This window comes from Ramularia collo-cygni, assembly GCF_900074925.1.
Source record: "Ramularia collo-cygni strain URUG2 genome assembly, contig: RCC_scaffold14, whole genome shotgun sequence".
Taxonomy (NCBI): domain Eukaryota; kingdom Fungi; phylum Ascomycota; class Dothideomycetes; order Mycosphaerellales; family Mycosphaerellaceae; genus Ramularia; species Ramularia collo-cygni.
In genome coordinates, this window is record NW_019716268.1 from 72580 (window position 1) to 84708 (window position 12129).

The 12129-nt window shown below is 46.4% G+C and overlaps 5 protein-coding genes; 1 reads left to right on the forward strand and 4 right to left on the reverse strand.

Annotated features, from left to right (window-relative positions):
* Window positions 1-270: 270 nt before the first annotated feature.
* RCC_08355 (related to glu/asp-tRNA amidotransferase subunit A) lies at window positions 271-1935 on the reverse strand (the record flags this gene model as incomplete). Its single annotated transcript, XM_023773606.1, has 1 exon — window positions 271-1935. One exon carries the CDS (start codon window positions 1933-1935, stop codon window positions 271-273), a length of 1665 nt encoding a protein of 554 aa, XP_023629374.1.
* Window positions 1936-2302: 367 nt separating this feature from the next.
* Window positions 2303-2737, reverse strand: RCC_08356 (uncharacterized protein; the record flags this gene model as incomplete). XM_023773607.1 has 2 exons in its annotated part: window positions 2303-2627; window positions 2679-2737. The coding sequence occupies 2 exons, from the start codon at window positions 2735-2737 to the stop codon at window positions 2303-2305; spliced, it is 384 nt and encodes a 127-aa protein (XP_023629375.1).
* A 4805-nt stretch (window positions 2738-7542) lies between these two features.
* On the forward strand, window positions 7543-7930 carry RCC_08357 (uncharacterized protein; the record flags this gene model as incomplete). XM_023773608.1 has 2 exons in its annotated part: window positions 7543-7715; window positions 7783-7930. 2 exons carry the CDS (start codon window positions 7543-7545, stop codon window positions 7928-7930), a joined length of 321 nt encoding a protein of 106 aa, XP_023629376.1.
* A 442-nt stretch (window positions 7931-8372) lies between these two features.
* On the reverse strand, window positions 8373-9572 carry RCC_08358 (uncharacterized protein; the record flags this gene model as incomplete). The annotated part of the gene is made up of 1 exon (XM_023773609.1): window positions 8373-9572. One exon carries the CDS (start codon window positions 9570-9572, stop codon window positions 8373-8375), a length of 1200 nt encoding a protein of 399 aa, XP_023629377.1.
* Window positions 9573-11091: 1519 nt separating this feature from the next.
* On the reverse strand, window positions 11092-11979 carry RCC_08359 (U3 small nucleolar ribonucleoprotein IMP4; the record flags this gene model as incomplete). Its single annotated transcript, XM_023773610.1, has 1 exon — window positions 11092-11979. The coding sequence occupies one exon, from the start codon at window positions 11977-11979 to the stop codon at window positions 11092-11094; it is 888 nt and encodes a 295-aa protein (XP_023629378.1).
* Window positions 11980-12129: the final 150 nt, after the last annotated feature.

The following is a 12129-nucleotide window of genomic DNA, read 5'->3' on the forward strand; positions in this document are numbered from 1 at the left end:
GTGAACTCGATGCCGGCGCTGAGCGCAGCTGGAACAGCAGGCATGTTAATCCCGCGTTTGTGGGGGTAGACCGCTGAGAGGGGCGGATATGGATCATAATCTCATTACAGAGGTTCAATGGATAATTGAACTCCACGAAGGAGCCAACCGCAGAGAACTAGACGCCCCACCGGAGAGCTGCCTGTATCTGATAACCTGAAAGGCACCTGGAATCCCTTCATTCGTCCAGCGCCGGCATCCCATTTTGAGACTCTCCAGACTTCAATGCACCTATTCTACTCTCCCAACAGGATACTCGCTGCTCAAATTCTCCCAATTGGGAATTACGACGGGGACGCTTTCATAGATAGGCACAGGAACATCAATCTCCGCCCACTCTGGCATCCTTCGTTGCACAAAGCCCGTCTCTTCAATARCCCTTGCAATCCCAAGAAGTTTCCCCTCGGTCCATTCCCTCCCCAGAATCTCCATCCCAACCGGGACACCCAACGATGCAGTCTCGGAACTTTCGCTTCTACCGGCAGGGACGGTGATCATAGGCAATCCCGTCAAAGCCGCCAATATCCCATTGCGACCACTTTGAGATGGAGAGCCAAGCTTGACCACGAGGTTCTTCTGTTGAGGATATATGAGCGCATCCAGGTTGTTCTCCTCAAATGTCTGCTTTACTCTCAGTTTCAGTTCTAGTATCTTCTGCATCAACAGCGGATACGTGTCATTCGAAGTCGAGGAGCGAAGAGCCGTGTGAATGAAGGGGTACTGTATGGGAAGGACGAAGAAATCCTCCTTTTCCGCATCGTAAAGGTCTGCCAGAGAGTTTGGATGAGAACCGCCAAGGGACGGATCGGAGAGGTATTCGTCCATTACTTGCCTGAATTCAAAGCGTTGAGTATCAAGTTCCAAGAGGTCTGCTGTATTGTACGTCTTCTCCATTTTAGAAACGACCGTTGCACCAGAGCGGGTGAGAAAAGCGATCATGTTATCCATGGCTTCATTGACGGGGTCTGTTTCGGAACCAGATGTCCGATTGAGGAAACCTTCCAGCAATCCAAACCGCATACCCTTCAGTACATTCTCATGCTTCAGAACTGCCGTATAGTCCGTTCCTGTGATACCAGCAGGCACCGCAAGAGTGGCATTATCTGCACCTTTATTATCAAACTCACCTGCTTTGACCATCACACTCAAAGCTACTGCCAGATCCTCCACACAACGCGCAATGGGTCCCAAAGTATCCTGGGTGAAACTCACAGGCACAACTCCCGTCCTCGAAATCAATCCTCGTGTGGGTCTCAAACTCCACAGTCCATTTGCACTGGCTGGAGACCGAAGACTGTTGACAGTGTCGGTTCCAGTTCCCCAGATTGCAAGAGAAGCAGCGACAGCGGCGCCAGTCCCACCTGAACTACCTCCAGGAGTGCGAGTAGAGTCATAAGGATTGATGGTCTGGCCGCCGAGAGAGGAGACCGTGATACCTTCGAGAGCGAGTTCATGGAGGTTTGTCTTGCCGAGAATGATTGCTCCGGCATCTTTCAGAGCTTTGACCACAGGAGCATCTTCACTGGGTTGAGATTTAGCCAACGCCAAAGACCCGGCTGTTGTAGGAAGGGAGGACGTATCGTAGTTATCTTTGAGCAGGGTGGGGATGCAGAAGAGAGGCTTGTAGGCGGTACCATTATTGGATCGAAGTTGGGTGTCGTATTGATCTGCTATTTCTAGTGCGTGTGTGTCCAAAGAGATGATGGCATTAATCTTCGGATTGAGGGCTTCAACCCGGGCAAGGTAGGAAGAGACGACATCTCGACAGGTCGTAAGGTTGGTGTAGAGGGCGTTGTGTGTAGAAGAGATAGTTGCTTCTCGAGGATCAAATCCGGAGGCTTTGACAGTACTGAGAGCAAGGAATAAGGTCACTGTAGCTATTACAGTGCGCAACATGGTTCCATTGATTTAAACCCCAGATAGCGTTCGTGATCTATCTTGGGGTTCCGCCAAGTACCAAGTGTCTGGAACGATGTTCATTCGCACCGGTATCGTGACGAGGTCGGACTGTTCCGTTTGAGATCGGGTCCTCGAGGCTACGTTCTGGGCCAGGCTGTGGTGTGAATGGTATGGTTCCAATCTTGCGACCAGCTGCTTTTCACGCTCCGGCCAATGACGTAACCCTGGTGGGGTGTATTGTACATGTATGCCATGTCTCTCCCAAGAAGGTCACAGAAGCATTCGACTGCAGTCTTGAGCAGCCATGATCCCAAGTTCCGTCGTCTTCATGCAGCTTTCCGCACATCCGTTCACCGTTCACCGCTCATCCCGCCCTACCCACCATCCCGACCTCAACACCCTGCGCACCCTCTAGATCTTGCAAGCCTTTATTTTTGACGACATCCCCATCCAACTCCTCCATGACCTGTACAACAGTCCCCAGACTCTCCAGAAACCCATTCACAGCAACTCTTAGCATCCTGTTCGTAGTAGCTCGATAGTCTGTCCGTAGAATGGTCTTATCTCCTGCGGCAGAGTCCACAACGGAAAAAGTGCGCTGGACGAGCGCAGAAAGCTCAGGGTCAACCGAAAGTGTGCGGTGTGCTGCTGAAGCGAGCCGAGGGGTGGGGAATGGAATGTGGAGGGTTCTGCGAGGGAAGATGTAAGTCATGAAGTGAGTGAAATGGTGGGAAGCTTACAATTGGCATGGGAAGTCGGCGCTGGCAGACGCAGACATCTCTGTTGATGCTGAGGCCATTATTGTCGTGGTGTACCGGAGGTGTCGTTGCTGTGAACAAGTTGATCAGGTACCAGCTCTCTCCCGTCTATGCATCGAAATCTCCGGTGGTCTGTATTCCACCAACGTCTAGCCCGATTCGGCCAATACGTACCCAGGTAACGGTCGTTATGTAGTGTGAAATGAGCTCTGAAATGGGTTAGCCTTACGTTATAGTAGGCAACTAGTCGTTAGTGGATTGCAGGTGGAGCTATATTCCACTAACGTGTCGCTCGTATAGCCTCGTATACGCTAGAGTTAGTAGAGTTAGTAGAGTTCGTAAAATTACTAAGTTAAGTCGATTGCCGGTATAAGAGCTGCTTTCTTATCTACTACTATAGATTGTTCTTATCGCTGTTTCCTTAGCAAACGTACTACCCTTACTAGCTCTAATATTACTACTCTTAGGTCCTATTACCCTCGCTACCTGCCTTCGTACTATTCGTATCTAATTACTATCTACTATCTACGCTCTTTTAGTAGTGTTTATACGCCTTCGCGACGCTAGTAGTCTCTTACTAGGTCCTATATAGCGAATTGCCTATTAAATTCGACAACCTCCGGAGGTAGTTTATATAGTAATAGAGTTAGTAACTGCTATAGGAGCTAGCTCGGCTACGCGGTAGATTTATCGTTAATATTAGTAACCTATCGAAGGCTCGAGTAGCCGTAGCCGTTTCGAATACGTATTAGTATTTCGGCAATAAAGTTACGGCTTACTTAAGTAAGAGGGAACTCGTTTATAATTACTACCGTCGAGGGCGTGTCGAACTTACTAAGCTCTATATTAGTGTCTTTTATTAGAATTTAATAGGCTAGGGAATAACTATACCTTTGCTAAGAAACTACTTATATTTAGTCTTTTAAGAAGGCTCTTCCTTCTCTAAATTATACTCGCTTACCCCGACTATCCTAGATGCTTCTCTCTCTCTTCGTCCCTAGATTTCACTTTTTAATAGGTTATAAGCCCGGGTTTTACGCCTACTTTTACCTCTAAAATAAATCTAAAGAGAAGTTTTGCATTCTAATAAAGGAATCTACTCCTTAAATTTATTTAGAAGAGAAGGGAGGGGAAGAGGAACCTTATATAATTAAGATACCTCTAAGTTTAGCCTCTAAATAATACTCCTAATAGTTTAGGAAGAGAATGTAAATCTAAGGTACTTAACCTCTCTATATTAGATTAGATATTAAGTTTAGTATRCCTTATCTAGCTATAAATCTAGTAATTAGTCCTAGTCTTTCTACCCTATTTTCTAAGATAGGAAAAGGAACTCTCTCCTATAGTAAAGAGAAAAAGAGTAATAGAAAGACCTTTAAAAATTTCTTCTAGAACCCTATAGACAATTTAATAAGCTTAGCACTACTTATGCAGAATTTTTACTTTAAGTTAAAGGATACCTCTATACTTTAATAAGATACTAATATAAAATACTACTACTTAATCCTTAGGAGCTATACGTCTTTAGAATAGAATTTAGATTAGCTTTTGCCTCTTAGTAAGCTACCTTTAAGCTAGAAAATTCTACTCTAAAGTCTATTTCTAAAACTACGATAAAATCCACCTTTAAGTTAAAATCTAGTTCTAAGTTAAAATCTACCCTTAAGTTAAGGTTATCTAAACTACCTCTAATCCTACCTTCTAAAGCTACTTCTAAGCTAAATCTAGAAAGAGTAAGTTTAGAGGAAGATTAGATATAGTCTAAGAATATATTAGATTAGTTAAGAAAAGATCTTTTTAAAAGAATTTAGGATATTATAACAGAACTCTAGCTTAAGGATTCTAGAACTAGGGGAGACTAATACTTAGATTCTAAGAATCCTCTATCTAATCTAGAATCTAGAACTAAGTTAGATTTAGAACTAGATAATTTAGAGTCTAGTACTAGGTTAGATCTAGAACTAGAGGATTTAGGATCTAAGGAATATTCTAACTTTTTAGATTTAGAGTTAGTTAGGTTAGATTTAGAAGATTTCTAAAAATAGGGGAGCTAGATTAGATCTAAGGAAATAGAGGAGAATTCTAAGGGAATAGGGGAGTACTAATATGCCTTTTAGTAGTTTTTTCCTTCCTTTTTAAATTTTGGAATTCTTAAATAGAGATATAGCTATAGGGGAGTATTAGAATTTAATAGGCTAGGGAATAACTATGCCTTTACTAAGAAACTACTTATATTTAGTCTTTTAAAAAGGCTCTTCCTTCTCTAAATTACACTCGCTTACCCCGACTATCCTAGATACTTCTCTCTCTCTTCGTCCCTAGATTTTACTTTTTAACATCTTTATCTATTAAATAAGCAAGCGTATTGTCGATAGCTTTACCGAGCGACTCGGTGTTATCGCCGCCGCGCTACTCGGAGATAGTAAGAGCGCTACTTAAGAGCGCCGCTTCGTAGCTATAGGCGAGGGTATTAATATATTAATTACGCTCCGCCTTCGTAAGCTCTATAACTATAACGTCCGCTTGTCGATAGAACGTCTCCTTAAACTGCTCGATAATTGCATATATTAAAGTGTAGTAATTACGCTCGAGCGGCTAGTATTAGTATTAGCGCTGCTTTTAATAGCTCTCGTCGTTAATACGCTCGCTCGTTCCCTCCGCTACTAGTATGTCGCTTTCGTTAATCCGCTACTTACGGTAATAATGCGTAGTATTAATGCTAAGGAAGCGGTTAATATACGTAGCGGTTTAAATAGTAGTAAGCTCGTTGCCGTCGTAGCAGGCATTAAACTATATATGCTTATACGGCATTCGCTACTCGAACTAGAAGTAGTAGTAATAACGTAAAGGCGTTTCCTTATCGTACGAGGCCTTAAACCGGAACTACTAAGGTGTAAGGTTCTTAAAGCGCTTCTTACTAAGGCGGTATTACTCCGTAATCTTCTCTTAAACGTATATAGGTAGTAGCTCGAACTAGCGGTAATGTAGACGAGTCTATAGGCTAAGCTTATCGTTCTTTAGAGCCTTATTAGCGGCGTTGTTGTTCTACCGCTTATCCGTTTTAAAGCTCTTAAGCAAGCAACCGGTAATTAAGAAGCTACGCTTAACGAGCATATTACCGCTCTTATAGTTAGAATGCTATCCTTCTACTAGATTAGAGGTGCGTATCTATATTAATAGAGGATTGTCCTTACGGAACTTAGTGCACTATATATAAGCGTAGTTAAATAACTATTCGCGGCGTACGTTGCTATATAGCCGGTCGTTTAATCCACCTAGTAGTAAGTTAATAGCTAGCTATAGTTTAGCCTTAATTTTATCGTCCGTTTCGTAATATAGCATTATATACTATAACGCTTAGTTAGTAGCCTTATATCTACCTTTAAKAGGGAACTTAGTRCGTATCGTTTAACTAACGTGTCRTTAGTAGAGTAGTAGCTTTACGTTATCGCCGAAGGCTATACGGATAGCGTTCTRTTTACTAGATAAGTCGTCYRTAACGGTCTACTATAATATTAAGCCGCTCTCGTTRTTACTAGCCTATAATCGTAACGCGCGGAGTCCTTCTATAATAACTACGCTATACTAGCTCTTAATTACTATATAAGYAACCGGCCGAAACGAACCGTTACCGTTACGTACTACGAGGTTAATAAGGAACTACGGTAGGCCGAGTRCTTAATACGTAGCGTCTATAATTATAAGAGCTCCGTATTACTTCTAAACTGTTAAACTATCTAGTGTTAYAACGACGATTCTACGCCTTAATCYATCCTTCGTTCTAAYAGCGAATAGCTAGTAGTATTRTCTAAGGGYACTAGTACGRTTGTCCGCCTTAAYAAGCTRTAYATCTATAGTATCCGCGCCCTTACGGACGTATCGCTTATCTAAGTTATAGTRTAGTAATAAACGCCCTTAGTTATAAGCGTGTTAGTACGTTAACTGCTTACCGCTAATATTACTATRCTCTTCCTTTAATACGTCTACTATTCGAGAGGCTCGAGGGCTGTTATCTATACGCTTACGTATTAGGTCCTTTAGGAGCTTRTTCGTACGGCGAGAGTTAYACTATTCGAGGCTATATAAGTRTAGTYCTTTATGCTATCTACGCACTAGTTTAATTAAAACTAGCTTATTATTACCGTYTAGTTAGATTACCGCTAAAAAGGTAACCTTATACGGCTCGAGCAACTAACCGAACGACTTCTTATTCCGCGTACCTATATCGTCCTTATCTACTTAATACGTAGAGCGGCGCTTCTTAATACATTAGTAGTAGAGCTTTTACGTATAATTAGTATCCGTAGGCTCTACCGTCCGTATATAGTTCTATACGTTACTAAGTAGCTTCTAAGCTAGTTTAAAGTCCTCCGGTATAAGAACAATCTCGCTATCTAGACGAAAGTACCTATCTCGAAGGAGGGCAATTTCGGATACTATTATACGTAGGTCTTAGTAGTGTATATAAGTATGCGTAGGTAGTATACGTAGGAAGGATGTAAATCTTAGTACGGATTGTATTTGTTTAGAAAGATTTGTTTTAGTGTACGGACTACTATAAACAATCGAGATCGGCAATTTCGGATGATACCCGAGTTGTTCTACATCCGGCTAGACGTTGGTGGAATACAGACCACCAAATCTCCACGGGAAAGATCTGGATCACCGAGCATGGTGCGGGAAGTTAATCGTGCTTTAACTTCTTCCGGAAGCGCTTTTTGTGGGGTAATGCATGAAGCTCGGATGGAACAAATGATGATGCCAATATCGTCATCGTTCATTCTGTCTTCATGTTCAACATCCATTGACGACGCAGATTCCTTCTCTCTACAACTACATCCTCAAAATGTCGTTCCTCAGATTATCCACCCGATCACTTCGCACCATCCCCACAGCAGCCCGACCATTCTCCACGACTCCCACCATTCGAAGCGATGGAATCGGCAAGGACAAGACGCATACTGTGAACAAGACAGATCAGCCCAACGTACAAACGCACGCTGCCAAGCAAGGGATGGAGTAGGCATCATCAATAAAATCTCCCCAACGCATGAGTATCAATGTGCTAACTCCATTGAATCGATAGGAACCGAAAGAATAGCACAGGGGGAACAGCGACTTCCGAGCAAGACAGCACCAACAGTGTCGCCAAATCGWAGAAAGAATTTCCTGAGCAGCCGGCGAACAATGCTGGAATTGGGTTCCAGGACGAGAGRGGTGGAAAGGGACACTGATCCAAACATGTTTGAAGAATATCCTAAGTGAATGTATTCATAAGCATTTGAAATCGTGAAGCAAAAAGCTACGAATGCGTCTTCTCAAATTCCCATCCGAAATTCCTGTGAGAGATGCATTGCAGTGTGCGTTCAAGAGGCCCTTTCATTTCTTCCAGCACGGGCGAGCAAGGCCGTGAGTTCTTACTACCGTCTCCGCTTCTGCAATATCCCTACTTCTACCGTCCTCGCTTTGTTTCTTTCTTGCATCTATCCCAATCCGAACTCAAACCACTTTGTACACCCAATAATTCGTAACTCGCGAGGCCAAACCCCAAATAGAAGCACGCATGCCATAAACGCCAACGCTTCAACGCGCAATCACGATTTTCAAAATTCAGCCCTAAGATCAAGTCCGTTCTAGCTCCCTGGCTATCCGTTTCTGTGGGTAGAAAAGTGGGCCTCATACATCGAAACTCCACCTCTTGCTGACGCCCTCCCGGCGGGTATGCTCATGCACCCACCTGCCCACGTCGAAGTCTGGCGTGTACCAGCTGTCAAATAGTTCCGGCCTAAGTTCTCCCTCGGCAAACTCCAAATCCAAATCTCTCCTCTCGGGAGAAGGCGAGTCGATGGCGGTGAAAACTCGTCCCTTCAGTGCCCCTGTTTTCTTGGATGCAGAAGTGGATCGAGCGCGAGGTCGTCTAGACGGGGGAATTTCGTCATGGCCGTCGTTGTCGTGCGAGGAGTTCGCGGAGTCGACCAGGGAGAGTCGAGCTTCTTCTCCGGTTGTGGGGATGTTTCCTTCACTGGCAATGGTTGAGAGGAGAGGTGGTCTGGAAGCAACCCTCCTCATGGGTACAAGATCATGTGCAATCATCGTAGAATCAAGAAATTCGCCTCCTCTTGAAGACGGTCGTCTCAAATCCGCTGGCAACGTCCTTGGACTCTCTCTCAGCACAGAACCAGCACTATCTTTAGACACAGTCCTGGCCATCCTGGCGCTGCTCTGTCTCGAACTAGCTCCGCTTCTCCCACCCTCTCTTTTCCCACTCATGACTTCTGCTACGGGAGGCGGCTGCATCATCCATGCCACCTCTTCTCTCGAATGCACGGTCCGTACAATGGGCGGCAATAATTCGCTGACCGCAGGACTACGAAAGCTCTCGTACCTGTTCGCCGATACACCTGTTCCTGTGGTAGTACTGGTCTCATTGGACATTCCTCTCCGTCTCGCTGCACGTTGCGGTCGTTGAATCACAGTGCCGCCCGCTCCGTCCATCGTCATGTCTGTTGTACCCCATAGGACCTCATCCTCTCTTTGCTGCAGCGTGTTGAGATCTAAAGAGCTTGCACCCGCAACACTTGTATTGCTGCTCAGCACCTCGCGGGAAGCCTTCCCTCCAGCATTCTTGCCCTTGTTTCGATTTCCTCCCCGGGCCGTCAACTGCGGGCCCAAAGCGATTTCACTCTGCCAATACGGATTGGTTGAACTTGGTTCGGGATGTCGATACGCATCCGGCATCTCCTCTTCTAACGCGTCGCGTTCAGCACGGTTCCATACCGCTTCCTGTCTGCGCTTCTTGCGATAGCGTGCTTCGGAGCAAGGGGCACAGGAGAGGTAGAAGAAGATGGCGGATTGGATACCACGATGAATGGCCATGCTCGATTGAAGCTGCTGTTACGAAGTCGGCGCTGATACGGTTGAGGGTTGCTGGTTCATGTAGATTTTGCGTGTGTGCTATCGCTGCTGTCGCTGGTGTCCCGTGACGGGATGTCTTATCGTGGAAGTGACGGGGTTCTATATTTGCTGGTCGAAATGCATGCTTTGTGTTAGTGTAGCCAAAGGGAGAGACGTTGCGACGTGTCGGCGGGTGCCGTGGTGAATTCGTGAACAGAATGCGGCGAGAAAAAGTCGCTCGGTCTTGAATCGTATGCTATCGCAGGCAGGAGCAGGCCATATCAAGGTGGTGGTGGAAGTGGGTCTTCTGTGACTTGGAGATTCTTGGGGAGGGGTATGTTGGCGAGTCGGAAAGCAATCGACAGTGGGCACAGTATGCGCCGCGAAGTGAGCGAATATCGCCAGGATTGGTACGGGCTCGAGACTGGAACCAAAGGTAATCTCCCAAGAAGTGCCGAGGACAGAAGGATCCTAGCGTCTCCTACAATACGGAGCGCTGTCGACGACTCGACGCTGATTCAAGGCGGTGTGCTGGCCGTTGCTTCCAGTATGCTGCTGCCCAAGGACCCTGTTTTACCCCGTTCTCCCCACGTGCATACAACAGGCGACGAGGTGTCTTGATTCCACCGATAGAGGTGGAGAGGATGTGGGGCCATGTAGTGGATCCATCCATGCCCATGCACAGTGATGTGCCCCTTGCACTTGGACCCTTTCCACATCGCGGGACCGATCCTAGCCGATCAGCGCACGATCACATTACCTTACTTGAAACCTCATCCGGATCTTGCGAGGCAACATGTGAAGCAAGAAGAGAGTACATCGTGTGTCCTTGTACCTAGAGTTGTTTCCTATAGCCAAGGACCTACTTTCGCTATAGTTTTGCAAAAGCTGATTCGCTGCCAACGCACAAGCGCCAGAATGCTCGAACTCGAGAGGGCGGAAAACTTCCGATAGTACGACGACGATGTGTAGGTGGTTTGTTTTCATGGTACTGRGATACAAACCATTGTTCGCCAAGAGCAACATATTGTGTAGCACTCCTTCATACTAGAGTCCATTGGATCGAGACACTCCATGCAACCAAAGCCGTCTCTGCATGGACGCACTTGACCGCTCAGATCTCTCTCTTCTCTCCCTCTTTCTCTGTCCTTCCAGCTGCACTACCGCTTTCACCATTCTTGGTCTTGCGGCTAATCGGCTTCTTCTCGTAGTGACCGGACCCTCGACATCGTTGATGATAAGTACGGTCCGACAACTCTGAATCGTTCCTTCGTCATCTCGTGTCGGAGACCACACATGCTGAATCATGCAATAGATGCGCTCCACGTCCCCAGGTGGCGTCCACGGTTGGGTGACGTGGTGTAGTTGTTGAGCAGGGTCCGACGCTCTGAACCCGATCTAAATTGTCGTACGTTCAGTCGTTCCCCGCGATGATATGACAGCGACTGCGACCATGCACTACGCAAGTTTTGTGTCCATCATTTCCTTCTTATCCATTGCCTCACAAGTAGTCCTTCTTCTTGCTTGTCCTAGTGTATTGGTTCATATGCCACTCCACATCGCCATCCTTGTTCTCTGCCGTGCCCTGTCGAATCTCGAACAATCGCATCGTCATGCGTGGGCCGACCTCAGCCAGCTCCACACTCTGATATCCAGTCTTGACAAAGACATGATGTCTGACCTCAATACTATCCTCGATATTCTTAAAGGTGACCACCCGAGATCCCAACTTTGCGCCGCTTTCTCGCGGAGGGAACATGTGCTGTAAAATCTTCACTACGCGCTTTCCCAGTGCGGTCGTGAAGCCGTCGAAAATAAGATGCGGGTAGCTCTCGCTCACGGTTCCACGGGAAGCATTCGGTATGTCGTGTCGCAGTACGACATTGTGTAAGCTGAAGGATGCTGTGGGTCCGTGAGGAAGATGAGATACGGTCATTGCGGTAGGTGTACCACGGTGCTCGTGGAGGAGAATCACATCAGACAGGCCGCTAGACTTTGCGCTTCCGACCAGGTTGGGCAAAATGAGGTTACCGCGATTGAGACGGATACTGGTGGGTAGAAGCAAGCGAATCTCCTTTGCGAATGCGGCGAGTCGACTACTTGGGTCGCGTGAGGTGGTTACAAGCACACGTGGGTCTACGACTCCGGAGAGGAAGCTGTACTCGTCGTCCAGCTCAAGTTCATCGTCGGCGGTGCGGTCGGCTCGGGATTCATCGAACTTGTAGTCGGTTCGCAGCTGCTTGTCGTTTGCGATGGATGGATCCAAAGGTTTGCCTGATGCCAGCGACGCCTTCAATTTCGAGCGCTTCTCTGCGATTTCGGCATCCTTCAGAGTCAGCGCCCTCCGATATATGTAGTCTCGCCGCTGTCGGTTCTCGCGTCGTTGCATTGTGTGGTGATGCAGAGTGGATGTTGATGGTATACAAAAGTTGAAAGATTCATGGAATTTATCCCGCCCCACTTTTGTCTGATCCCTCGCGCTGCTTCCCAAGCGTTTGCTATTCTGTCCATCTCTCCACCTCCACCGACCGCACAACCT